The sequence below is a fragment of the Phyllobates terribilis genome, unplaced genomic scaffold, assembly GCF_046119375.1.
Source record: "Phyllobates terribilis strain yellow unplaced genomic scaffold, ASM4611937v1 Scaffold_7__3_contigs__length_470593459, whole genome shotgun sequence".
NCBI classification, from domain to species: domain Eukaryota; kingdom Metazoa; phylum Chordata; class Amphibia; order Anura; family Dendrobatidae; genus Phyllobates; species Phyllobates terribilis.
In genome coordinates this window covers 24,840,425-24,868,109 of record NW_027362767.1, presented here as the reverse complement: position 1 = coordinate 24,868,109, position 27,685 = coordinate 24,840,425, and the positions used below count along the sequence as shown (strand labels likewise).

At 50.2% G+C, this 27,685-nt stretch overlaps 1 protein-coding gene across 1 annotated transcript; it reads left to right on the top strand.

Moving 5' to 3' along the window:
• Positions 1–220: 220 nt before the first annotated feature.
• Positions 221–27,583, top strand: LOC141153487 (alpha-1-antitrypsin-like protein GS55-MS). The gene is made up of 5 exons (XM_073638320.1): positions 221–377; positions 2,978–3,620; positions 12,110–12,380; positions 26,838–26,985; positions 27,350–27,583. The coding sequence occupies exons 2-5, from the start codon at positions 2,984–2,986 to the stop codon at positions 27,536–27,538; spliced, it is 1,245 nt and encodes a 414-aa protein (XP_073494421.1). The 5' UTR covers positions 221–377; positions 2,978–2,983; the 3' UTR covers positions 27,539–27,583.
• The last annotated feature ends 102 nt before the right edge of the window (positions 27,584–27,685 follow it).

The window sequence follows — 27,685 nt, the reverse complement described above, 5'->3', positions numbered from 1 at the left end:
CTTCTAGGTAAGAGACAGGTGAAAATTTTGGATAGCGCCTGGGAAACCGGTTAAAACTGCAGAACACAAGTGATTTAATGACCAGAGGTAGTGTTATTCCTTACTAAAACATGACAGCTTATTCTGAACAGTCACCTAAAGCAGAAGACATTGTTTAAAGATTTTGTAATTTTTCCACCCCACAGTTTTGGGCAGAGCTGGCCTCACTGTTGCATCACTGTTTAATCAGTTGAATTAAGGATACAGGAGAAAGGTTGCTGCAATCTAATTGGAAGAACTTCAGCATTGCCAAAGTACAAGAGTAAATATACCTATATACATACTGGGAGAGGTGGCTTTATAACTCCACTCATCCCGGAGAGCTCCACAAGCTGCTGGTGAGTATTACATCTATAATTTCTACCTAGTCTTCTGTCCATGCTATAATTCAAATAATCTCTCCTCGTGGTGACTTCTTGTATTTTATCTAAACAAGCAAAGCTTAAGTGTAAAGTATGGGAGCGATAAAGGACAGCGTCCTGAGGCTCTGATAAAACAGAAGGCATATTTGAGACTAATGGAGAGACTATGCGATAATCTTACCGATGCTCATTCCCAATTATTGGCCCCTGTAAACATGTCTGCGATCACTTGACAAACAAACATTATGATCAGACGTTTTATGCCGACATAAGAATAGCTATTATTGGCAGAACATCGCACTCCTCCACTTTCTTTCTTTCTTTTCCATCCTAGTAACTTTATTTTCTATTTCTACTTCTCTTTTCTTTATTCTTCTTTGTGTCTGATTCCTGAATTTCCTCTTCTTTTTATATCCTTCTCCTTCTTGTTTTTCTTTCTTTCTCATTTATTCTCCTCTTACTTTTCGTCTACTTTGTGTTTCCTCCTACTTTTCTTCTTTTCCTTCTTTACCTATTTCTATTTGTCCTTTTTTCTTGCCCTCTTTTATGTTCATTTTCTCTATTGCATATTTCCTCTTTCCTCTTTTTCTTGTCCATTTTTCTCCTGTATTTCCTTTTATTTGTCCTTTTCATTTCCTGCTTCTTATTCTTCTCCTCATTGCTCTTCCCAGCTTCATATTTTGACTTATCTTTTTGTCTTATCTTACTGTGTTTTCTTTCTTTTCTTTCCCCACCTCCTTCTTTTTCATTCTTCTTCCAATTGTTCTTCTTTTTATTTATTCACATTTCTTCCTCTTATTTTCCTTCTTCTATTTTTAATTTTCATCTCTTCTAATATTCCTGCTTGTTGTCCTTCTTCTCTCTCTCTTTTTCCTTTTCCATTTCATCTTCCCTTTTCTCCCCTTGTTTTATTTTTGATTTTCCTCTTCTCTTTGTGTTTTCCTTCTTATTTCCATTTCTTTTTCCATTTTGTCTTTCATCTTCCTAATTCTCTTTCTCCTCATTATTCTTCTTTGCTCTCTGATCTTTTACTTTTTTACTTCCATTAACTCCTTCTACTTATTTTCTTTCTTTTCTTCTACTTCTCATTCATCTCATTGCTCTTATTCTTCCTTACCTTCCTTTCTTCTCCTCCATTTATTTTTCTCTTCCTTTATCTTGCATTCCCCAATTCTTCTTCTTCTTGACTTTCTCTCCTATTCCTAATTTTCTTTTCTATTTATCCTCCTCCTTATTGCTTTTCATCTTAATCTTTTTCTCCTTTTCTTCCATTTTCTTCTTTCTAATCTTCTCTCTACTTTGAGAAGTTGCTGTTGTCTTTCCTCTCTGCTGTTGAATCTTTTGCCTTCTCTTTGTATTGTTTCTTCTTGGACCTTCCATCACTTTTGTTCTCTGTGTTTTAGTGAGCTGATCTTCTTCCAGATATTTTCTCCTTGGTATTTCTTATCCACATTGGTATTTTTTAATATATTCTTTATTATTTTGTAAGTGAAAAATGAACATAGAAGTGAACAATCACATTGATACAAAATGCTACATGTGTACAAGCAGAAAACAAGAAAACAATTATAAAATGTAACAATATAATATGGTGCGATTCCATTCAGTCATTAAAACTTAAAGGAGTTGTCTTTTAATACTTTTGTCTTTCTTTTAAAGGCTCACACATGTGGAAATTAATAAATACACTAATAGTCACCTTCCCTTGGCCCAGGAATTCCTTTCCATCATGCTCTGATCTTTAGTATTTATTCTCTGCAGCAGCCAATAAAGTTGCTAAACCTAGTGATTGGCTGCAGTGGTCACATGCACTAGAGACATTACAGCACAGTTTTTTTGAGGATGTTTGTATTTACAACATTTAGCGTGCAGTAAGAAAAAGGCCTTTTAATTTAAAGAGGACGCGTCACCAGGTCAGAAGGAAGCAGGTTCTTATCCGATATAATTCCTGCTGCTTCCCTGAATATCACATTTTTTTTATTTTTTTATAAAATCCGACATGTTTCCAAAGATATGTGTCTTTTAATTTAGTGCTAATTTTTATGGTCTTTATCAAGAGGGCGGTGCTCACAGGGAAATTATGCAGAGCAGCTCAAGACACTCCCCCAGAAAAAAATGTAATGAGTCACGCCCATTTGGTAAAAAACATAGAAATCAGCATTCAATAAAAAGCCACATCTCTGGACCCATATGGTGGATTTTAATAAAAGAAAAAATGGCATACTCAGAGGAGCAACGAGAATAAAAGAACAAAAACTGGTGAAAAAAAATTGTTAAAAAAAAATCAAAGAATAACAAAATAAATTTGTCTGTATCTCCTTTTTCTGAGACGCATAACTTTTTTTATTTTTACATCTATAGACACGTGTGGGCTTGTTTTTTGACTGACGAGTACATTTTTTGTGGGGTACATACCATGTTTTCATTATTTTTTACTGCATTATTTTGGGCAGCCATAAAGACCTTAATACAGCAGGAGCTTTGTTCACCAAGCTATACAAAAAGCCCTGAATATAATTAATGAAAAATATAGGGGTTCACATACTTATGATGAATTAATAATATGTCTGTTTCAGAGAAAAATGAAGCTTTTTGTCTTCCTGTGCTTCAGCCAAGCTCTGCTTAGTGCACTTGTGTGTGGTCACCATGGAGGACCACATGATGATGACCATGACCACCATAGCCACCACGACAACAATGAAGCAGAAGCTTTGCTCCCGATATCCAGAGCAAACCTCAAGTTTACCTTAAAGTTCTACTACACAATGGCTGACGCTCACCCCGATGACAACTTTTTCTCCTCTCCAATTTGTATCGCAATAGCATTTTCTTTACTCTCACTTGGTGCCAAGTCCAAGACCCTCAGTCAGATCCATGAAGGATTTGGTTTCAACACATCATCGATCTCAGAGGAAACGATCCACAAAGGCTTCCAGAAGCTTCTAAAGATCATGAACCAACCAGAAGGTAGACAAAAGCTAGACTGCGTCAGCGCGCTCTTCATTGATAACAAGTTGAATCTTGAAGGAAAGTTCGGAGACAACACCAAGAAATTCTACCAATTGGAAGCCATCGCCACCGACTTCCACGAAGAACCAGAAGCCAAAAAACAAATGAATAGTCATGTGGAGAAGAAAACCAATGGGAATATTAAAGATCTCTTAGACAATCTGGATCCGCTGACGGCTCTGATTATCGTCAGCGCAATATCCTTCAAGGGTAAGGAGCAAAGCTATTATTAATTGATTTTAGGTAGTGAATATATCAAATATGGCTGCTATGGGACTCAAGAGAGGGGGAAGCCCCTATTTCCCCTAAAAACCATAGCAGGACTCCATATGCAGCACAAAGTACACAAGAGAACGTAGAATGTTTTTATTTTCTATTGGGCTCTTCCTCATGAAAGAGGTTTTATGGGGGTTGAATTCTCTTCACCTTCACCAGCTAAATGAAAGAGGCCAAGTTGCTCTTTTGAGTGTTGCGTTCCTTTTTTGTTTACCAGTCATGGTCCTGGATATTTGGTAGTGACTGTTCCTGGTGCCTGAGATCAGTCCTAATCAAGTGATTGAGCTGTTGGATCGAGCACAGTCACTACTAAATGTACAGGACTGTGCCTGGTAAACAATAACATAGTAACATAGTTTTTAAGGTTGAAGGAAGACTAAGTCCATCTAGTTCAACCCATAGCCAAACATGTTGATCCAGAGGAAGGCAAAAAAAAAACACGTGGCAAACTCTAAGCTCCACATTGGGGAAAAAAATCCTCCCTGATTCCATAAGGCAATCAGACTAGTTCCCTGGATCAAAGCCCTATCAAGGAATCTAGTATATATAACCTGTAATATTATACTTTTCAAGAAAGGCATTCAGGCCCTTCTTAAATTTTAGTAGTGAATCACTCATTACAACATCATGCGGCAGAGAGTTCCGTAGTCTCACTGCTCTTACAGTAAAGAATCCGCGTCTGTGATTATGATTAAACCTTTTTTCCTCCAGATGTAGAAGATGCCCCCTTGTCCCCGTCTCTGGCCTCAGAGTAAAAAGATCAGTAGAAAGGTCTTTGTACTGTCCCCTCATATACTTGTACATAGTAATAAGAACACCCCTAAGCCTTCTTTTTTCCACAGTAAATAACCCCAAGTTTAATAACCTGTCTTGGTATTGCAGACCCCCCAGTCCTCTAATAACCTTGTTTGCTCTTCTCTGCACCTGCTCTAGTTCAGCTATGTCTTTCTTATACACCAGAGACCAGAACTGTACACAGTATTCTAAGTGTGGTCGCACTAGTGACTTGTATACTGGTAAAATTATGTTCTCCTCATGAGCATCTATGCCTCTTTTAATGCATCCCATTATTTGATTTGCCTTTGCAGCAGCTGCCTGACACTGGCCACCAAACGTAAGCTTGTCGTCCACCAATACACCCAGGTCTTTTTCAGTGACGGTTTTGCCCAGTGATTTACTGTCTCAATCTTTGCTGCCTTGATTTGGTTTTTACAGAATTTATTTAATTTTCTGTATTTATTTAATGCCTCATCACTACCTACTTGCTTTAGTTCTCTAAATGCTTTCTTTTTGTCACTGATTGCGACCTTTACAGCTCTATTTAGCCATAGTGGTTTCCTCCTATTTCTAGCATGTTTATTCCCATAGGGTATATATTGTGCACAGGTCCTATTCAGGATTCTAATAAATGTCTCCCATTTGCTTTGTGTAGTTTTATGTCTCAGGATATCGTCCCAGTTTATTGCACTAAGATCATCTCTCAACCGTTGGAAATTTGCCTTCCTGAAGTTTAGTGTCCTTGTAACCCCTCTACTACACATCTTATTAAAGGATACATGAAAACGTATTATTTTGTGATCACTATTACCCAAGTGACCCCCAACTCGTATATTTGATATGCGATCTGGCCTGTTGGTTAATATTAGGTCTAGCAGTGCCCCCCTTCTTGTTGGGTCCTGAACCAGTTGTGAAAGGTAATTGTCTCTCATAGTTGTCAAAAACCTATTACCTTTGCTTGAACTACAGGTTTCTGTCCCCCAATGTATTTCAGCGTAGTTGAAGTCCCCCATAATAATGACTTCTCCTTGAGTCTCTGCTTCATCTATTTGCTTTATGAGGATATTCTCCGCTGCTTCTATTATTTTTGGAGACTTATAACAAACCCCTATCAGTAATTTTTTTTTTTCCCCTCCCCTTATCTCCACCCACAGGGACTCTACATTTTCATTAGATTCACATATATTCTCACGCAAGACAGGTTTTAAGGATGATTTTACATATAAACACCCCCCCTCGCTTGTTTGTACGGTCATTTCTGAACAGACTATAGCCCTGCAAATTAACTGCCCAGTCATGGCTCTCGATCAGCCATGTCTCAGATATCCCCACCGTGTCATAATTATTTTCCAACAATATTAATTCTAATTCCTCCATTTTGTTGGTGAGGCTTCTGGCATTAGTGTACATGCATTTTATGTATCTCTCTGTACCTCTATTCCTTCTTACTATATTGACTGTTCTAACCCCACCCCCAATTTATTTATTTGAGCCCAGGTCACTATCTACACTATCTTCCCCACCTATAAAATGAATACCCCCCAATCCCTAGTTTAAACACTCCTCCAACCTTCTAGCCATTTTCTCCCCCAGCACAGCTGAGCCCTCCCCATTGAGGTGCAGTCCGTCCCTAGCATAGAATCTGTAGCCAACTGAGAAGTCGGCCCAGTTCTCCTGGAACCCAAACCCCTCCGTCCTACACCAGTTCCTGAGCCACTTATTTATCTCCCTAATCTTCCATTGCCTCTCTGGCGTGGTACAGGCAGTATTTCGGAGAATACCACCTTCGAGGTCCTTGTTTCAAGCTTGCAGCCTAATTCCCTGAAATCATCTTTAAGGACCTTCCACCTTCCTCTAGCTTTGTCATTTGTGCCAATGTGCACCATGATCGCTGGGTCCTCACCAGCCCCTCCCAGTAATCTGTCAACCCGATCAGCGATGTGCCAGACTCGAGGGCCAGGTAGGCAGCACACTGTTTGATGATCCCTGTCTTTGTGACAGATTGCCCTAACTGTTCCCCAAATAATTGAGTCCCTCACTACCAGCACCTGCCTGGCCTGCCCTGCTCTCCTATTTCCCCCCTTACTGGAGCTGACACTCCTCCGGCATTCAGAGGACATGCCTTGCTGCAGCAGTACTACCCCTGTACTGACACCCCCGTCATCTGCCAACTTTGCAAACTTATTGGGGTGTGCCAGATCAGGACTAGCCTCCCTGGCACTCTTCCCTCTACCCCCCTTCTAACTGTCACCCAGCTAGCTGCCTCACTGTCCTGCAGCTCCATACTACCACCCTCCCCCACATCTACCCCAGTGAGCAGCAGCTCACTGAGCAGCAGACTCCTTTCTATATTGTCAATGGATCTCAGTGTTGCCAGCTGCTCATTTAGATCCAGTACCTGGGCTTCCAAACGCACAACGTGCACACCTCTCGCACAGCAGTATGCACACATGACCAGCTGTTCAAGGATTGCATACATGTGGCAAGATGTACACTGGATATCATTGTCAATAATGGAGCTCATTTCCTAATGGGGATTGCACTAGACACAAATGTTAAGTAAAAAGAAATGTAAAGAATTAATAAAATACAGACAGCAATTCAGTCCAAATTCCTCCCTTCCAAACTCCCTGAATCCAAATCACTGAAAAACAAGACACACACTTACTTCTGTTTGCACTTATGCTCCAGTCACACTCAGCTCATTCACACTCGCTAAGGAAGAATCATAGAATGGTAGAGTTGGAATGGACCTCCTGGGTCATCTGGTCCAACCCCCTGCTCAAAGCAGGATTCACTAGATCATCTCAGACAGATGTCTGTCCAGCCTCTGTTTGAAGACGTCCATTGAAGGGGAACTCACCACCTCTCGTGGCAGCCTGTTCCACTCATTAATCACCCTAACTGTCAAAACGTTTTTTCTAATATCTAATCTGTGTCTCCTCCCATTTAGTTTCATCCCATTGCTTCTAGTCTTTCCTTGTGCAAATGAGAATAAAGATGATCCTTCTACAATGTGACAGTCCTTGACATATTTGTAGACAGCTATTAAGTCTCCTCTCAGTCTTCTTTTTTGCAAGCTAAACATTCCCAAATCCTGCAACCGTTCCTCATAGGACATGGTTTGCAGACCAGTCACCATTCTGGTCGCTCTTCTCTGAACTTGCTCCAGTTTGTCTATGTCTTTTTTAAAATGTGGTGCCCAAAACTGTACACAGTATTCCAGATGAGGTCTGACCAAAGAATAGTAAAGACCGATAATGACTTCACGTGATCTAGACTGTATGCTTCTGTTAATACATCCCAGAATTGTATTTGCCTTTTTTGCTGCTGCATCACACTGTTGACTCATGTTCAGTCTATGATCTATTAGTATACCTAAGTCTTTTTCACATGTACTGTTGCTTAGCTCTATTCCTCCCATTCTGTATATGCTTTTTTCATTTTTATTGCCCAGATGTAGTACTTTGCATTTTTCCCTGTTAAAAACAATTCTGTTGGTTGCTGCCCACTGCTCCAGTTTATTTAGGTCTTTTTGAATCCTCTCTCTCTCTTCTCTAGTATTAGCTATCCCTCCTAGCTTTGTGTCATCAGCAAATTTAATCAGTTTACCCTCAATTCCTTCATCTAAATCATTGATAAAGATGTTGAACAATACAGGTCCCAGGACGGAGCCCTGTGGTACCCCACTTGAGACATTCATCCAGCTGGATGTGCAGCCATTTACAACCACCCTTTGAGTCCGATCACTAAGCCAGTTATGAATCCACCTAACAGTTGCCTGGTCCATTGCATACTTGGTCATTTTTTCAATAAGGATGGTGTGAGATACTTTGTCAAATGCTTTGCTGAAGTCAAGATATACTATATCTACAGCATTTCCCTGATCCACCCAGTCAGTGATTCTGTCATAGAAGGAAATTAAGTTAGTCTGACATGACTTGTTAGTTACAAACCCATGCTGACTCTGGTTAATCACTTAATTCTTATCCATGTACTTACATACATGTTGTTTAATAATTTGTTCAAAGATCTTTCCTGGTATAGAAGTCAGACTCACCGGCCTATAGTTTCCTGGGTCCACCTTCTTCCCCTTTTTGAAGATAGGAACAACATTTGCTCTTCTCCAGTCTTCTGGGACTTCTCCTGTTCTCCAAGAATTTTCAAAGATTATGGAGAGTGGTTCTAAAATTTCTTCTACGATCTCCTTCAGTACTCTGGGATGTAATTCATCTGGACCTGGAGACTTGAACTCATTTATGTTAGCTAAATATTCCCTCACAATCTTTCTGTTTACAGATAACTTGGATTCCTCTATTCCTTTAAAAGGACAGTGAAGATCAGTTGTTGTTACATTTTCTTTCTGAGAGAAAACAGATGCAAAATAGGAATTAAAAAGTTCGGCCTTCTCAACATCCTCTCTTACCATTTCTCCATTTTCTTCCTGTAAAAATCCTATAGCATATTTGACTTTTCTTTTACCTTTGACATACCCCCAAAATCCTTTTTTATTGCTTTTGACATCTCTTGCAAGCCTTAATTCATTGTCAGCTTTAGCTAACCTGATATGTGCCCTACAGGATCTGCAGACTGCATTATAATCTTCTTTAGATATGCCTCCCTCTTTCCATTTAATAAACATTTCTTTCTTTCTTTTTAGCATGTGTTTAAGTTCTGTGTTCATCCATCCTGGTTTCCTTAAATGCTTCCCATTCTTCCTACTTTTCGGGATTGTTAACGATTGTGCTTTGAGAATCTCATTTTTAAAAATTTCCCATCCTTCCTGGACATTTTTGTCCTTAAGGACATCCACCCATTGGATCCCTCCTATTCTCTTTCTGAGTCTCTTAAAATCTGCCTTTCTAAAATCTAACCTTGAAGTTTGAGTCTTCACATGTCTTCCTCCTCTAGTTATCCAAAATTCTATAATAGCATGATCGCTGCCTCCTAGGGTCCCAGCCACCTTTACCTCCTCAACCATTTCCTCCCTGTTTATAAGGATTAGATCCAAAGTAGCAGATCCCCTTGTTTTCTCCCCTACCTTTTGGAAGATAAAGTTGTCAGCAAGAGAGGATAAGAATTTGCTTGACCTGTTAGTTTTACTTGAGAGAGATTCCCAACAAATGTCTGGATAGTTGAAATCTCCCATGACCACTACGTCATATTTTTTGGAGAACTTGGTCATTTGATACATAAAGAGTTCATCCATATCTTCAGCTTGCCCAGGTGGCCTGTAGTAAATGCCTACAATGGTGTCCTTTCCGTTGTTCTCTCCTTGTATTCTTACCCAAACAGTTTCCACAGAACTCCCAGTCTCTGAAGCTTCAATCTCTGTGCAGATATACGCTTTTCTAACATACAATGCAACACCTCCTCCTCGTTTATCAAGTCTGTTTCTTGCATATAAGTTGTATCCTTTTAGCCTTTTATTCCAATCATGTGTATCGTCCCACCAAGTTTCAGTGATTCCAATGACATCATATTCCTTTTCCTGCATTAGTAGTTCCAATTCTCCTTGTTTGTTGCCCATGCTTTGTGCATTTGTATAAAAACATTTTAGTTTGTGATTGGTTTCTTTTCCTCCCATATTTTTATTATTTAGATTTTTTTGTCTTTGTTCTTCTTTTCCACTTCCAGTAGCAGAGATCTCAATAGTATTTGTCAGCTGTATGGCTTTTTCTGGCCTTTTGCTTCCCTTCCCACATTGTTCTAGTTTAAAGCTCTTCTGATGAGTGTAGCAAGGCGACTTCCAAATACATGTTTTCCAGTCTTCGTAAGGTGCACCCCATCTCTAGCAAGTAGTCCATCGTATAGGTAATTCATTCCGTGATCCAGAAATCCAAATCCTTGTTGACGGCACCATCGACGTAGCCAGTTGTTCACCTGTAGAATCTTATTCCACCTCATTGTTCCATGGCCATCCACTGGGAGGATGGATGAGAAGACCACCTGCGCTCCCAATTCTTTCACTTTCTTGCCTAAGTCTTCAAAGTCACTGCAGATGGTTTCCAGCTCCTTTCCTGCGGTGTCATTTGTCCCCACATGTATTAGCAGGAATGGGTAGTGATCTGTAGGTCTGAAGAGTCTTGATATCCTGTCAGACACATCTTTAATTTTTGCTCCTGGAAGACAGCACATTTCTCTTGAGGTTATGTCTGGTCTGCAGATAGCGGCCTCTGTTCCTCTTAACAGGGAATCCCCCATGACCACCACTCTCCGTTTTTTCTTCACAACATTCTTCTTTCTCCATCCAGGAGGATTCTGAGGGCTTACAAGGTTATTCATTGCTGGCAAAGTCTTATTTTGCTGTATTTCTTCATGGTTCTCCTGCGTGAGAGCCTGGTACTGGTTCCTGAGCAGTATGGGTGCTGACTGCCTCTCGATCCTCCTGCTTCTGTGGGTCACAGGCTTCCATTCCTCTGTTTCGTCAGGTGCAGTTCGAATTTCTTCTCTTTCTGAATCATGAAGAGATAATTCTGCTCTGTCTAAGAACTCTTCACCTTCCTTAATGATTTTCAAGGTAGTTAACCTCTCTTCTAGATTTCGCAACTTTTCCTCCAACAGGGACACAAGTTTGCATTTCTGGCATGTGAAGTTTGGCTTTTCCACTGGCAAGTCTGTGAACATGTAGCAGGATATGCAGCTCACCAAATGGCTCCTGGACTCTTCCATGTTCTTATTGTTAATGTTCTGAAAACAGTGAAAAAAGCTTAAAAAAAAAGCTTCAAAATGCGCGCGCCGGTAGGCGTGCGGTTTACCGATGTCCTCTTTTCAGCTCCAACAGCCAAAATCCAGTGTTCTTTGAGCTCGCGGAGACTCTTCACTTACCCCAAAATGCAGTGGGAATATGCAAATTATCTCCTCAGGACTCCTCCCCTGGAGAAGATTTAAACAGTTTATTTTTTTTTCCCCTTTAGCAGTAATGCACCCTACAGCTCAATGCACTTCTAAAGAACTGGATGCCCCAACTAGCTGCCCCTTGTAAACCCTTAATTATGACCCCTCACCCTTAATTAACCTCTTGTGAGCATAGTTACACCTCAGGATTTAAGTACAATGTAGTTAACCCTTAAATACACAGGTAGTAAAATAAGAGACTGTAAAACTGTAGAGAGAAAATAGGTTTTAAAAAGCCCAATAAAACTAAACAAATAGAAAAGCACTGAGCAGGTCACAATGCAGCAACTCACAGCAATTCACACAGGTATTTTCTGCAGGATTCCCAAATACTTCTTCACTGAACAACAAGTCACACACTTACTTCCGTTTGTAGGTACACTCCGTTCACACTCGCTAAGGAAGAAGATTTAAAGAGGTTTTTTTTTTTTTCCCTTTTAGCAGTAATACACCTTACAGCTCAATGCACTTCCAAAGGACTGGATGGAGCAGGGAGTGAGACCCTTGATGATCAGATTTAATGACCTAATATAAAGGAAAAGTATCAATTTTCTAGAGCCTGACATTCCCCAATAAAGAAATGTAAGGATGGAGTTACTGATTTGTAAAGAAAAGCAACAGGTTTCACATCACCATGAAACAAATAGAGAAAGAATGAAAACTTTGGAAGATCAAAAAGTTCAAAAACTGCAAAAATGTAACAAATGCTAAATAAGTAATAAGTGAAATACTGATGGGATTTCTTGTAGGATCCTGGGTAGACGCGTTCAATGTAGATCATACCAGAGAAGAGGACTTCCATGTGGATGAGAACACCGTAGTGAAGGTGCCGATGATGACCAGACAAGGAGAATATATCACGGGTTATATTTCTGAGGCTGAATGCACAGTGGTCGAGGTCCCCTACAAAGGAAACATCACGGCAATATTTATGTTACCAGATAAAGGGAAACTGCATGATTCTGAAAAAGCTTTTCAGAATATGACAGATGACACATGGAACAACGCATTGAAATCAAGGTAACAAAGGACGAAAGACTATAGGATTTCATTATACACGTTCACTATGTATAGAACTGACCACATAAAATTCTCCAGAGCTGCACTCACTATTCTGCTGGTGCAGTCACTATGTACATACATTACATTACTGATCCTGCGTTACATCCTGTATTATACCCCAGAGCTGCACTCACTATTCTGCTGGAGCAGTCACAGTGTACATACATTACATTACTGATCCTGAGTTACATCCTGTATTATACTCCAGAGCTGCACTCACTATTCTGCTGGTGCAGTCACTGTGTACATACATTATATTACTGATCCTGTACTGATCCTGAGATACATCCTGTATTAAACTCCAGAGTTGCGCTCACTATTCTGCTGGTGCAGTCACTGTGTACAAACATTATATTACTGATCATGTACTGATCCTGAGTTACATCATGTATTATACTCCAGAGCTGCACTCACTATTCTGCTGGTGTAGTCACTGTGTACATACATTACATTACTGATCCTGAGTTACATCCGGTATTATACTCCAGAGCTGCCCTCACTATTCTGCTGGTGGAGTCACTGTGTACATACATTACTGATCCTGAGTTATATCCGGTATTATACCCCAGAGCTGCACTCACTATTCTGCTGGTGCAGTCACTGTGTACATACATTACATTACTGATCCTGTACTGATCCTGAGTTATATCCTGTATTATACTCCAGAGCTGTACTCACTATTCTGCTGGTGCAGTCACAGTGTACATACATTACATTACTGATCCTGAGTTACATCCTGTATTATACTCCAGAGCTGCACTCACTATTCTGCTGGTGCAGTCACTGTGTACATACATTACATTACTGATCCTGAGTTACATTCTGTATTATACTCCAGAGCTGCACTCACTATTCTGCTTGTGCAGTCACTGTGTACATAATTACATTACTGATCCTGAGTTACATTCTGTATTATACTCCAGAGCTGCACTCACAATTCTGCAGGTGCAGTCACTGTGTACATACATTACATTACTGATCCTGTACTGATCCTGAGTTACTTCCTTTATTATACTCCAGAGCTGCACTCATTATTCTGCTTGTGCAGTCACTGTGTACATACATTACATTATTGATCCTGAGTCACATCCTGTATTATACTCCAGAGTTGCACTCACTATTCTGCTGGTGCAGTCACTGTATATATACATTACATTACTGATCCTGAGTTACATTCTGTATTATACTCCAGAGCTGCACTCACTCTTCTGCTGGTGCAGTCACTGTGTACATACATTACATTACTGATCCTGAGTTACATCCTATATTATACCTCAGAGCTGCACTCACACTTCTGCTATCTACAAGCTTTGCCTGGTATTGCTATTCATCCTGGTGAAGGTTAGTTGCTCGGTATGGTTTTTGCAGATGATAATTAGCCTGTTATTACTGTAACTAGATGGTGGCCCGATTCTAAAGCATCGGGTATTCTAGAATATGTATGCGTCCGACCAGCGAAGCAGTGTTTAAATGGGTTGTGCACTACTTTAAATTAACTGCCAAATGTATCCCCCCGGGGCCCCTAATGAATTTTGGAGGACCGGGGAGCGAGGCTGCCGGTCGGGGTACTTCTGCTGCGAGCAGCCGGGAGATGACCGGCTAGAACAGGGTGAGCGTGTGAGGGTGAGCATGGGAGCATGTGAGAGTGAGCGTGGGAGTGTGAGAATGTGAGCATGAGAAGGTGAGCATGTGAGGGTGAGCGTGTGAGGGTGAGCGTCTGAGGGTGAGCATCTGAGGGTGAGCGTCTGAGGGTGACCGTCTGAGGGTGAGCGGGTGAGGGTGAGCATCCGAGGGTGAGCGTCCGAGAGTGAGCATCAAAGCATGAGTGTCTGAGCGTGAGCGTCAGAGCGTGAGCGTCTGAGCGTGAGCGTCCGAGCGTGAGCGTCCGAGCGTGAGCGTGATCGTCCGAGCGTGAGCGTCAGAGCATGAGCGTGAGTTTCTGAGCGTGAGTGTCTGAGCATGAGCGTCCGAGCGTGAGCGTCAGAGCGTGAGCGTCTGAGCGTGCGAGTCAGAGCCTGAGCGTGAGCGTCAGAGCGTGAGCGTCAGAGCGTCTGAGCAAGAGCGTCAGAGCGTGAGTGTCAGAGCGTGACCGTGAGCGTCATAGCGTGAGCGTCCGAGCGTGAGCGTCAGAGCGTTAGCCTGAGCGTCCGAGCATGAGTGTCAGAGCCTGAGCGTGAGCGTCAGAGCGTGAGCTTCAGAGCGTGACCGTCCGAGCGCGAGTGTTAGAGCTTGCGCGTCAGAGCGTGAGCGTGAGAGTCTGAGCGTTAGCGTCAGAGTGTGAGCGTAAGCGTCTGAGCGTGAGCATCAGAGCGTGAGCGTCAGAGCGTAAGCGTCAGAGCGTGAACGTGGGAGCATGAGAATGTCAGCGAGTGAGGGTGAGCGTGTGAGGGTGAGCGTGTGAGGGTGAGCGTCCGAGGGTGAGCGTCAAAGCGTGAGCGTCTGAACGTGAGCGTCTGAGCGTGAGCGTCCGAGCGTGAGCGTCAGAGCGTGAGTGTCAGAGCGTGAGCGTCCGAGCATGAGCGTCAGAGCGTGAGCGTGAGCGTCAGAGTCTGAGCGTCCGAGCGTGAGCGTCAGAGCGTGAGTGTCAGAGCGTGAGCGTCCGAGCATGAGCGTCAGAGCGTGAGCGTGAGCGTCAGAGTCTGAGCGTCAGAGCGTGAGCGTTAGCGTCTGAGCATGAGCGTCCGAGCGTGAGCGTCCGAGCGTGAGCGTCAGAGCGTGAGCCTCCGAGCGTGAGCGTCAAAGCGTGAGCGTCAAAGCGTGAGCGTCCGAGCGTGAGCGACCGAGAGTGAGTGTCCGAGGGTGAGCATCAAAGCGTGAGCGTCAGAGCGTGAGCGTCCGAGCGTGAGCGTGAGCGTCTGAGCGTGAGCGTCCGAGCGTGAGCTTCAGAGCGTGAGCGCCAGAGCCTGAGCCTGAGCGTCAGAGTGTGAGCGTCAGAGCATGAGCAAGAGCATCCGAGTGTGAGCGTCAGAGCGTGAGCGTGAGCGCCAGAGCCTGAGCCTGAGCGTCAGAGTGTGAGCGTCAGAGCATGAGCGTGAGCGTCCGAGTGTGAGCGTCAGAGCGTGAGCGTCAGAGCGTCTGAGCGTGAGCGTCAGAGCGTCAGAGCGTGAGCGTCAGAGCGTCTGAGCGTGAGCGTCAGAGCGTCTGAGCGTGAGCGTCTGAGCAAGAGCGTCAGAGCGTGAGTGTCAGAGCGTGACTGTGAGCGTCAGAGCGTGAGCGTCCGAGCGTGAGCGTCAGAGCATTAGCCTGAGCGTCCGAGCATGAGCGTCAGAGCCTGAGCGTGACCGTCCGAACGCGAGCATCAGAGCGTGAGCGTCAGAGTGTGAGCGTGAGCGTCCGAGCGTGAGCGTCAAAGCGTGAGCGTCAGAGAGTGAGCGTGGGAGCATGAGAATGTGAGCGTGTGAGGGTGAGCGTGTGAGGGTGAGTGTCTGAGGGTGAGCGGGTGAGGGTGAGTGTCCGAGGGTGAGCGTCCGAGGGTGAGCGTCAAAGCGTGAGCGTCGGAGTGTGAGAGTCCGAGCGTGAGCGTCAGAGCGAGAGCATCCGAGCGTGAGCGCAAGCGTCCGAGGGTGAGCATCAAAGCGTGAGCGTCCGAGGGTGAGCATCAAAGCGTGAGCGTCCGAGCGTGAGCGTCTGAGCGTGAGCGTGAGCGTCCGAGCGTGAGCGTGAGCGTCAGAGCCTGAGCGTCAGAGCGTGAGCGTTAGCGTCTGAGCGTGAACGTCCGAGCGTGAGCGTCAGAGCGTGAGCCTCCAAGCGTGAGCGTCAGAGCGTGAGCATGAGCGTGAGCGTCCGAGAGTGAGCGTCAGAGCGTGAGCATGAGCGTCAGAGCGTGAGCGTCAGAGCGTGAGCGTGACCGTCAGAGCGTGAGAGTCAGAGCATGAGCGTCCGAGCGTGAACGTGAGCGTCAGAGCGTGAGCGTCAGAGCCTGAATGTGAGCGTCAGAGCGTGAGCGTCCGAGCGTGAGCGTCAGAGCGTGAGCGTCCGAGCGTGAGCTTCAGAGCGTCTGAGCATGAGCATCCCAGCGTGAGCGTCAGAGCGTGAGCGTCCAAGCGTGAGCGTCAGAGCGTGAGCATCAGAGCGTGAGCATGAGCATCAGAGCCTGAGCGTGAGCGTCAGAGTATCAGCATCAGAGCTTGAGTGTCAGAGCGTGAGCATCCGAGCGTGAGCGTCTGAGCGTGAGCGTCCGAGCGTGAGCATCCGAGCGTGAGCGTCTGAGGGTGAGCGCCTGAGTGTGAGTGTCAGAGCGTGAGCTTCCGAGCGTGAGCGTCAGAGGGTGAGCACGAGCGTCAGAGCGTGAGCGTCCGAGCGTGAGCATCAGAGCGTGAGCGTCAGAGCGTGAGCGTCTGAGGGTGAGCGTCCAAGCGTGAGCGTCAGAGCGTGAGCGTCCAAGCGTGAGCGTCAGAGCGTGAGCATCAGAGCCTGAGCGTGAGCATCATAGTGTCAGCGTCAGAACGTGAGCGTCAGAGTGTGAGCGACTGAGCGTGAGCGTCAGAGCGTGAGCATCCGAGCGTGAGCATCAGAGCGTGAGCGTTCGAGCGTGAGCGTCCGAGCGTGAGCGTGATCATCAGAGCCTGAGCGTGAGGGTCATAGTGTCAGCGTCAGAGCGTGAGCGTCAGAGCGTGAGCGTCAGAGCGAGAGCGTCTGAGCGTGAGCGTCAGAGCATGAGCGTGAGCATCCGAGCGTGAGCGTCAGAGCGTGAGCATGAGCATCAGAGCGTGAGCGTCCGAGCGTGAGCATCAGAGCATGAGCGTGAGCATCCGAGCGTGAGCGTCAGAGCGTGAGCATGAGCGTCTGAGGGTGAGCGTCCAAGCGTGAGCGTCAGAGCGTGAGCATCAGAGCATGAGCGTGAGCATCAGAGCGTGAGCGTGAGCATCAGAGCCTGAGCGTGAGCGTCATAGTGTCAGCGTCAGAGCGTGAGCGTCCGAGTGTGAGCGTCTGAGCGTGAGCGTCAGAGCGTGAGCGTCCGAGCGTGAGCGTCAGAGCGTGAGCGTGAGCATCAGAGTGTCAATGTCAGAGCGTGAGCGTCAGAGTGTGAGCGTCTGAGCGTGAGCGTCACAGCGTGAGCGTCCGAGCATGAGCGTCAGAGCGTGAGCGTCAGAGCATGAGCGTCCGAGCGTGAACGTTAGAGCGTGAGCGTCAGAGCGTGTGCGTCCGAGCGTGAGCGTCAGAGCGTGAGCGTCCGAGCGTGAGCGTCCGAGCATGAGCGTGAGCGTCTGAGCGTGAGCGTGAGAGTCAGAGCGTGAGCGTCCGAGCGTGAACGTGAGCGTCAGAGCGTGAGCGTCAGAGCCTGAGTGTGAGCGTCAGAGCGTGAGCGTCAGAGCCTGAGTGTAAGCGTCAGAGCGTGAGCGTCCAAAAGTGAGCGTCAGAGCCTGAGTGTGAGCGTCAGAGCGTGAGCGTCCGAGCGTGAGCGTCAGAGCGTGAGCGTCAGAGCGTGAGCTTCAGAGCGTCTGAGCGTGAGCATCCCAGCGTGAGCGTCAGAGCGTGAGCGTCCAAGCGTGAGCGTCAGAGCGTGAGCATCAGAGCCTGAGCGTGAGCGTCAGAGTGTCAGCGTCAGAGCGTGAGTGTCAGAGCGTGAGCATCCGAGCATGAGCATCTGAGCGTGAGCGTCAGAGCATGAGCGTGAGCGTCCGAGCGTGAGCATCTGATCGTGAGCGTCCGAGCGTGAGCGTCAGAGCGTGAGCGTCCGAGCATGAGCGTCAGAGCCTGAGTGTGAGCGTCAGAGCGTGAACGTCAGAGCGTGAGCGTCAGAGCGTGAGAGTCAGTGCTTGAGAGTCAGAGCACGAGCGTCAGAGCGTGAGCGTCCGAGCGTGAGCGTCAGAGCGTGAGCGTCAGAGCGTGAGTGTCAGAGCGTGAGCGTCTGAGGGTGAGCGTCCAAGCGTGAGCGTCAGAGCGTGAGCGTCCAAGCGTGAGCGTCCAAGCGTGAGCGTCAGAGCGTGAGCGTCAGAGCGTGAGCATCAGAGCCTGAGCGTGAGCATCATAGTGTCAGCGTCAGAGCGTGAGCGTCAGAGTGTGAGCGACTGAGCGTGAGCGTCAGAGCGTGAGCGTCCGAGCGTGAGCATCAGAGCGTGAGCGTTCGAGCGTGAGCGTCCGAGCGTGAGCGTCAGTGCGTGAGCGTGATCATCAGAGCCTGAGCGTGAGGGTCATAGTGTCAGCGTCAGAGCGTGAGCGTCAGAGCGTGAGCGTCAGAGCGAGAGCGTCTGAGCGTGAGCGTCAGAGCATGAGCGTGAGCATCCGAGCGTGAGCATCCGAGCGTGAGCGTCAGAGCGTGAGCATGAGCGTCAGAGCGTGAGCGTCCGAGCGTGAGCGTCAGAGCATGAGCGGGAGCGTCAGAGCGTGAGCGTCAGAGCGTGAGCATGAGCGTCTGAGGGTGAGCGTCCAAGCGTGAGCGTCAGAGCGTGAGCATCAGAGCATGAGCGTGAGCATCAGAGCGTGAGCGTGAGCATCAGAGCCTGAGCGTGAGCGTCATAGTGTCAGCGTCAGAGCGTGAGCGTCCGAGTGTGAGCGTCTGAGCGTGAGCGTCAGAGCGTGAGCGTCCGAGCGTGAGCGTCAGAGCGTGAGCGTGAGCATCAGAGTGTCAGTGTCAGAGCGTGAGCGTCAGAGTGTGAGCGTCTGAGCGTGAGCGTCACAGCGTGAGCGTCCGAGCGTGAGCGTCCAAGCGTGAGCGTCAGAGCGTGAGCATCAGAGCCTGAGCGTGAGCGTCAGAGTGTCAGCGTCAGAGCGTGAGTGTCAGAGCGTGAGCATCCGAGCATGAGCATCTGAGCGTGAGCGTCAGAGCATGAGCGTGAGCGTCCGAGCGTGAGCATCTGATCGTGAGCGTCCGAGCGTGAGCGTCAGAGCGTGAGCGTCCGAGCATGAGCGTCAGAGCCTGAGTGTGAGCGTCAGAGCGTGAACGTCAGAGCGTGAGCGTCAGAGCGTGAGAGTCAGTGCTTGAGAGTCAGAGCACGAGCGTCAGAGCGTGAGCGTCCGAGCGTGAGCGTCAGAGCGTGAGCGTCAGAGCGTGAGTGTCAGAGCGTGAGCGTCTGAGGGTGAGCGTCCAAGCGTGAGCGTCAGAGCGTGAGCGTCCAAGCGTGAGCGTCAGAGCGTGAGCGTCAGAGCGTGAGCATCAGAGCCTGAGCGTGAGCATCATAGTGTCAGCGTCAGAGCGTGAGCGTCAGAGTGTGAGCGACTGAGCGTGAGCGTCAGAGCGTGAACGTCCGAGCGTGAGCATCAGAGCGTGAGCGTTCGAGCGTGAGCGTCCGAGCGTGAGCGTCAGAGCGTGAGCGTGATCATCAGAGCCTGAGCGTGAGGGTCATAGTGTCAGCGTCAGAGCGTGAGCGTCAGAGCGTGAGCGTCAGAGCAAGAGCGTCTGAGCGTGAGCGTCAGAGCATGAGCGTGAGCATCCGAGCGTGAGCGTCAGAGCGTGAGCATGAGCGTCAGAGCGTGAGCGTCCGAGCGTGAGCGTCAGAGCATGAGCGTGAGCATCCGAGCGTGAGCGTCAGAGCGTGAGCATGAGCGTCTGAGCGTGAGCATCCCAGCGTGAGCGTCAGAGCGTGAGCGTCCAAGCGTGAGCGTCAGAGCGTGAGCGTGAGCATCAGAGCCTGAGCGTGAGCGTCAGAGTGTCAGCGTCAGAGCGTGAGTGTCAGAGCGTGAGCATCCGAGCATGAGCATCTGAGCGTGAGCGTCAGAGCATGAGCGTGAGCGTCCGAGCGTGAGCATCTGATCGTGAGCGTCCGAGCGTGTGCGTCAGAGCGTGAGCGTCCGAGCATGAGCGTCAGAGCCTGAGTGTGAGCGTCAGAGCGTGAACGTCAGAGCGTGAGCGTCAGAGCGTGAGAGTCAGTGCTTGAGAGTCAGAGCATGAGCGTCAGAGCGTGAGAGTCAGAGCCTGAGAGTCAGAGCGTGAGCGTCAGAGCATGAGTCTGAGCGTCCGAGCATGAGTGTCAGAGCATGAACGTGAGCGTCCGAGTGTGAGCGTCAGAGCGTGAGCGTCAGAGCGTGAGCGTTAGAGCGTCTGAGCGTGAGCGTCAGAGCGTCTGAGCGTGAGCGTCTGAGCGTGAGCGTCTGAGCAAGAGCGTCAGAACGTGAGTGTCAGAGCGTGACCGTGAGCGTCAGAGCGTGAGCGTCCGAGCGTGAGCGTCAGAGCGTTAGCCTGAGTGTCCGAGCATGAGCGTCAGAGCCTGAGAGTGACCGTCCGAACGCGAGCGTCAGAGCGTGAGCGTCAGAGCGTGAGCGTGAGCGTCTGAGCATGAGCGTCAGAGTGTGAGCGTGAGCGTCCGAGCGTGAGCGTCAGAGCGTGAGCGTCAGAGCGTGAGCATGGGAGTATGAGAATGTGAGCGTGTGAGGGTGAGCGTGTGAGGGTGAGTGTCTGAGGGTGAGCGGGTGAGGGTGAGCGTCCGAGGGTGAGCGTCCGAGGGTGAGCGTCAAAGCGTGAGCGTCGGAGTGTGACAGTCCGAGCGTGAGCGTCAGAGCGTGAGCATCCGAGCGTGAGCGCAAGCGTCCGAGGGTGAGAATCAAAGCGTGAGCGTCCGAGGGTGAGCATCAAAGCGTGAGCGTCCGAGCGTGAGCGTCAGAGCGTGAGCGTGAGCGTCCGAGCGTGAGCGTCAGAGCCTGAGCGTTAGAGCGTGAGCATTAGCGTCAGAGCGTGAACGTCCGAGCGTGAGCGTCAGAGCGTGTGCCTCCGAGCATGAGCGTCAGAGCGTGAGCCTTCGAGCGTGAGTGTGAGCGTCCGAGGGTGAGCATCAAAGCGTGAGCGTCAGAGCGTGAGTGTCCGAGAGTGAGCGTCAGAGCGTGAGCATGAGCGTCAGAGCGTGAGCGTCAGAGCGTGAGCGTTAGCTTCTGAGCGTGAGCGTCCGAGAGTGAGCGTCAGAGTGTGAGCATGAGCATCAGAGCGTGAGCGTCCGAGCGTGAGCTTCAGAGCGTGAGCGTGAGCATCAGAGCCTGAGCGTGAGCGTCAGAGCGTGAGCGAGAGCGTGAGCGTGAGCGTCTGAGCATGAGCGTCCGAGCGTGAGCGTCAGAGCCTGAGCATGAGCGTCATAGCGTGAGCGTCAGAGCGTGAGTGTCAGAGCGTGAGCGTCTGAGAATGAGCGTCAGAGCATGAGCGTGAGCATCCCAGCGTGAGCGTCAGAGCGTGAGCGTCCAAGCGTGAGCGTCAGAGCGTGAGCGTGAGCATCAGAGCCTGAGCGTGAGCGTCAGAGTGTCAGCGTCAGAGCGTGAGTGTCAGAGCGTGAGCATCCGAGCATGAGCATCTGAGCGTGAGCGTCAGAGCATGAGCGTGAGCGTCCGAGCGTGAGCATCTGATCGTGAGCGTCCGAGCATGAGCGTCAGAGCGTGAGCGTCCGAGCATGAGCGTCAGAGCCTGAGTGTGAGCGTCAGAGCGTGAGCGTCAGAGCGTGAGCGTGAGCGTCAGAGCGTGAGAGTCAGAGCCTGAGAGTCAGAGCGTGAGCGTCAGAGCGTGAGAGTCAGAGCCTGAGAGTCAGAGCGTGAGCGTCAGAGCGTGAGTCTGAGCGTCCGAGCATGAGTGTCAGAGCATGAGCGTGAGCGTCCGAGTGTGAGCGTCAGAGCGTGAGCGTCAGAGCGTGAGCGTTAGAGCGTCTGAGCGTGAGCGTCAGAGCGTCTGAGCGTGAGCGTCTGAGCAAGAGCGTCAGAGCGTGAGTGTCAGAGCGTGACCGTGAGCGTCAGAGCGTGAGCGTCCGAGCGTGAGCGTCAGAGCGTTAGCCTGAGTGTCCGAGCATGAGCGTCAGAGCCTGAGCGTGACCGTCCGAACGCGAGCGTCAGAGCGTGAGCGTCAGAGCGTGAGCGTGAGCGTCTGAGCATGAGCGTCAGAGTGTGAGCGTGAGCGTCCGAGCGTGAGCGTCAGAGCGTGAGCATGGGAGTATGAGAATGTGAGCGTGTGAGGGTGAGCGTGTGAGGGTGAGTGTCTGAGGGTGAGCGGGTGAGGGTGAGCGTCCGAGGGTGAGCGTCCGAGGGTGAGCGTCAAAGCGTGAGCGTCGGAGTGTGACAGTCCGAGCGTGAGCGTCAGAGCGTGAGCATCCGAGCGTGAGCGCAAGCGTCCGAGGGTGAGAATCAAAGCGTGAGCGTCCGAGGGTGAGCATCAAAGCGTGAGCGTCCGAGCGTGAGCGTCAGAGCGTGAGCGTGAGCGTCCGAGCGTGAGCGTCAGAGCCTGAGCGTTAGAGCGTGAGCATTAGCGCCTGAGCGTGAACATCCGAGCGTGAGCGTCAGAGCGTGAGCCTCCGAGCATGAGCGTCAGAGCGTGAGCGTTCGAGCGTGAGCGTGAGCGTCCGAGGGTGAGCATCAAAGCGTGAGCGTCAGAGCGTGAGTGTCCGAGAGTGAGCGTCAGAGCGTGAGCATGAGCGTCAGAGCGTGAGCGTCAGAGTGTGAGCGTTAGCTTCTGAGCGTGAGTGTCCGAGAGTGAGCGTCAGAGCGTGAGCATGAGCGTCAGAGCGTGAGCGTCAGAGCGTGAGCGTTAGCTTCTGAGCGTGAGCGTCCGAGAGTGAGCGTCAGAGTGTGAGCATGAGCATCAGAGCGTGAGCGTCCGAGCGTGAGCTTCAGAGCGTGAGCGTGAGCATCAGAGCCTGAGCGTGAGCGTCAGAGCGTGAGCGAGAGCGTGAGCGTGAGCGTCTGAGCATGAGCGTCCGAGCGTGAGCGTCAGAGCCTGAGCATGAGCGTCAGAGCGTGAGCGTCAGAGCGTGAGTGTCAGAGCGTGAGCGTCTGAGAATGAGCGTCAGAGCATGAGCGTGAGCATCCCAGCGTGAGCGTCAGAGCGTGAGCGTCCAAGCGTGAGCGTGAGCATCAGAGCCAGAGCGTGAGCGTCAGAGTGTCAGCGTCAGAGCGTGAGCATCCGAGCATGAGCATCTGAGCGTGAGCGTCAGAGCATGAGCGTGAGCGTCCGAGCGTGAGCATCTGATCGTGAGCGTCCGAGCATGAGCGTCAGAGCGTGAGCGTCCGAGCATGAGCGTCAGAGCCTGAGTGTGAGCGTCAGAGCGGGAGCGTCAGAGCGTGAGCGTGAGCGTCAGAGCGTGAGAGTCAGAGCCTGAGAGTCAGAGCGTGAGCGTCAGAGCGTGAGAGTCAGAGCCTGAGAGTCAGAGCGTGAGCGTCAGAGCGTGAGTCTGAGCGTCCGAGCATGAGTGTCAGAGCATGAGCGTGAGCGTCCGAGTGTGAGCGTCAGAGCGTGAGCGTCAGAGCGTGAGCGTTAGAGCGTCTGAGCGTGAGCGTCAGAGCGTCTGAGCGTGAGCGTCTGAGCGTGAGCGTCTGAGCAAGAGCGTCAGAGCGTGAGTGTCAGAGCGTGACCGTGAGCGTCAGAGCGTGAGCGTCCGAGCGTGAGCGTCAGAGCGTTAGCCTGAGTGTCCGAGCATGAGCGTCAGAGCCTGAGCGTGACCGTCCGAACGCGAGCGTCAGAGCGTGAGCGTCAGAGCGTGAGCGTGAGCGTCTGAGCATGAGCGTCAGAGTGTGAGCGTGAGCGTCCGAGCGTGAGCGTCAGAGCGTGAGCGTCAGAGCGTGAGCATGGGAGTATGAGAATGTGAGCGTGTGAGGGTGAGCGTGTGAGGGTGAGTGTCTGAGGGTGAGCGGGTGAGGGTGAGCGTCCGAGGGTGAGCGTCCGAGGGTGAGCGTCAAAGCGTGAGCGTCGGAGTGTGACAGTCCGAGCGTGAGCGTCAGAGCGTGAGCATCCGAGCGTGAGCGCAAGCGTCCGAGGGTGAGAATCAAAGCGTGAGCGTCCGAGGGTGAGCATCAAAGCGTGAGCGTCCGAGCGTGAGCGTCAGAGCGTGACCGTGAGCGTCAGAGCGTGAGCGTCCGAGCGTGAGCGTCAGAGCGTTAGCCTGAGTGTCCGAGCATGAGCGTCAGAGCCTGAGCGTGACCGTCCGAACGCGAGCGTCAGAGCGTGAGCGTCAGAGCGTGAGAGTGAGCGTCTGAGCATGAGCGTCAGAGTGTGAGCGTGAGCGTCCGAGCGTGAGCGTCCGAGCGTGAGCGTCCGAGCGTGAGCATGGGAGTATGAGAATGTGAGCGTGTGAGGGTGAGCGTGTGAGGGTGAGTGTCTGAGGGTGAGCGGGTGAGGGTGAGCGTCCGAGGGTGAGCGTCCGAGGGTGAGCGTCAAAGCGTGAGCGTCGGAGTGTGACAGTCCGAGCGTGAGCGTCAGAGCGTGAGCATCCGAGCGTGAGCGCAAGCGTCCGAGGGTGAGAATCAAAGCGTGAGCGTCCGAGGGTGAGCATCAAAGCGTGAGCGTCCGAGCGTGAGCGTCAGAGCGTGAGCGTGAGCGTCCGAGCGTGAGCGTCAGAGCCTGAGCGTTAGAGCGTGAGCATTAGCGCCTGAGCGTGAACATCCGAGCCTGAGCGTCAGAGCGTGAGCCTCCGAGCATGAGCGTCAGAGCGTGAGCGTTCGAGCGTGAGCGTCCGAGGGTGAGCATCAAAGCGTGAGCGTCAGAGCGTGAGTGTCCGAGAGTGAGCGTCAGAGCGTGAGCATGAGCGTCAGAGCGTGAGCGTCAGAGCGTGAGCGTTAGCTTCTGAGCGTGAGCGTCCGAGAGTGAGCGTCAGAGTGTGAGCATGAGCATCAGAGCGTGAGCGTCCGAGCGTGAGCTTCAGAGCATGAGCGTGAGCATCAGAGCCTGAGCGTGAGCGTCAGAGCGTGAGCGAGAGCGTGAGCGTGAGCGTCTGAGCATGAGCGTCCGAGCGTGAGCGTCAGAGCCTGAGCGTGAGCGTCAGAGCGTGAGCGTCAGAGCGTGAGTGTCAGAGCGTGAGCGTCTGAGAATGAGCGTCAGAGCATGAGCGTGAGCGTCCGAGCGTGAGCGTCAGAGCGTGAGCGTCAGAGCCTGAGCGTGAGCGTCACAGCGTGAGCGTCACAGCGTGAGCGTGAGTGTCTGAGTGTGAGCGTCAGAGCGTGAGCGTCAGAGCATGAGCGTCAGAGCATGAGCGTCCGAGCGTGAGCTTCAGAGAGTGAGCATGAGCGTCAGAGCGTGAGCGTCTGAGCGTGAGCGTCAGAGCGTGAGCGTGAGCGTCCGAGAGTGAGCGTCAGAGCATGAGCGTGAGCATCCGAGCGTGAGCGTCTGAGCATGAGCGTCATAACATGGGCCTGAGCGTCAGAGCGTGAGCGTCAGAGCATGAGCGTGTGCATCCGAGCGTGAGCGTCAGAGCGTGAGCGTGAGCGTCAGAGCGTGAGCGTCAGAGTGTGAGCGTCAGAGCGTGAGCGTGAACATCAGAGCCTGAGCGTGAGCGTCAGAGTGTCAGCGTCAGAGCGTGAGTGTCAGAGAGTGAGGTTCTGAGCGTGAGCGTCAGAGCGTGAGCGTCTGAGCGTGAGCGTCCGAGCGTGAGCGTCAGAGCGTGAGCGTCCGAGCGTGAGCGTCAGAGCGTGAGCGTCTGAGCGTGAGCGTCTGAGCGTGAGCATCTAAGGGTCAGAGCGTGAGCGTGAGCATCAAAGCCTGAGCATGAGCGTCATAGTGTCAGCGTCAGAGCGTGAGCGTCAGAGCATCAGCGTCAGAGCTTTAGCGTCAGAGTGTGAGCGTCTGAGCGTGAGCATCAGAGCGTGAGCGTCCGAGCATGAGCGTCAGATTGTGAGCGTCAGAGCGTGAGCGTCTGAGCATGAGCGTCAGAGCATGAGCGTGAGCGTCCGAGCGTGAGCGTCTGAGCGTGAGCGTCCGAGCGTGAGTGTCAGAGCCTGAGTGTGAGCGTCAGAGTGTGAGCGTCAGAGCGTGAGAGTCAGAGCGTGAGCGTCAGAGCGTGAGAGTCAGAGCGTGAGCGTCAGAGCGTGAGCGTCAGAGCATGAGCGTGAGCGTCCGAGCGTGAGCGTCAGAGCGTGAGCGTCTGAGCGTGAGCGTCTGAGGGTTAGCGTCCGAGCGTGAGCGTCAGAGCGTGAGCGTCCGAGCGTGAACGTCAGAGCCTGAGCGTGAGCGTCAGAGCGTTTGCGTCCGAGCGTGAACGTCAGAGCCTGAGCGTGAGCGTCAGAGCGTGAGCGTCCGAGCGTGAACGTCAGAGCCTGAGCGTGAGCGTCAGAGCGTGAGCGTCCGAGCGTGAGCGTCAGAGCGTGAGCGTGAGCGTCAGAGCGTGAGTGTCAGAACGTGAGCGTGAGCATCTGAGCGTGAGCGTCAGAGTGTCAGCGTCAGAGCGTGAGCGTCAGAGCGTGAGCATCAGAGAGTGATCGTCAGAGCGTGAGCGTCAGAGCGTGAGCGTCAGAGTGTGAGCGTCTGAGCGTGAGCGTCTGAGCGTGAGCGTCTGCGGTTGAGCGTGTGAGGGTGAGCTGCTAACGGCCGCCATCTTGTTCTGAAATCCCGCGTCGCTGATTGGCCGCGGCCTGACCAATCAGCGACGAGGGATTTCCTGGAAAGACAGACAGACAGACAGACGGGATAAGACAATTATATATATTAGATGGCACAATTAAGAACTTATGATTGCAGTGTGAACATGGACATTTTAGAGAGACATTTCTATGACATAATGAGACTTTTATCCTTTTGCACAGAGAGATTATTCTATCAATTCCGAAATTTTCCATTTCTCAAAAACTTGATCTTATGAATGTACTCGAACCCATGGGTATCACAGATGTATTTTCTGACCACGCCGACCTGTCCGGGATTACGGGAGACTCCAGGTTAAAAGTGTCAGAGGTAAAATTTATTTGGGTTTGAGCAATGAATCATTTTTCAGGGACTGAATCTCCTTAATGAGACTGACTGGAAGCACATTGGCAATGCTCCATGGGGAAAATTATGCAAATTAGTTCACCCCTATCAACATTATTTGTCAAAAAAATATTTTTTTATTAAAATAAGTTGTCCAAAGATTTAAGCATCATTTCTGCAGCAGCTGAAGGAGGGGTCAGTTGCATCCTGAATTCACTGCAGCTGATTCTAGTGGGGTCTTGTGGGGTCTTGCGGGAGGGAATGTTCTTAATTTGCCCACCCCCTTAAAGACTCAAGACAAGAACAAATGATCTATGTTTTATAACTTTTCTGCTCTCAACCTCTATAGGCTGTGCATAAAGCCGTGCTGGTAATGGATGAGGAGGGAACAGAAGCCGCTGTCGACATGACCATTGAGCGAAGAAAGCTCAGTCTCCCACAACACATCACAATAAACCGTCCATTCTTACTCTCCATCTTCAGGAAAGATCTAGGTATCGAAGTTTTGAGCGGAAGAATAATAAACCCAACGAAATAGAATGAGACCCGACGCGTTCCTCACACAATAAAGTGCTTCATCTATTCTCCGTGTCTGTGCCGTCCTTGCTCCAGTCTTGTATTATCAGCGTGACACGTCTAGACAGCTGCACTGATAACGTGATGCACATCGCTCCATGACTGTGGC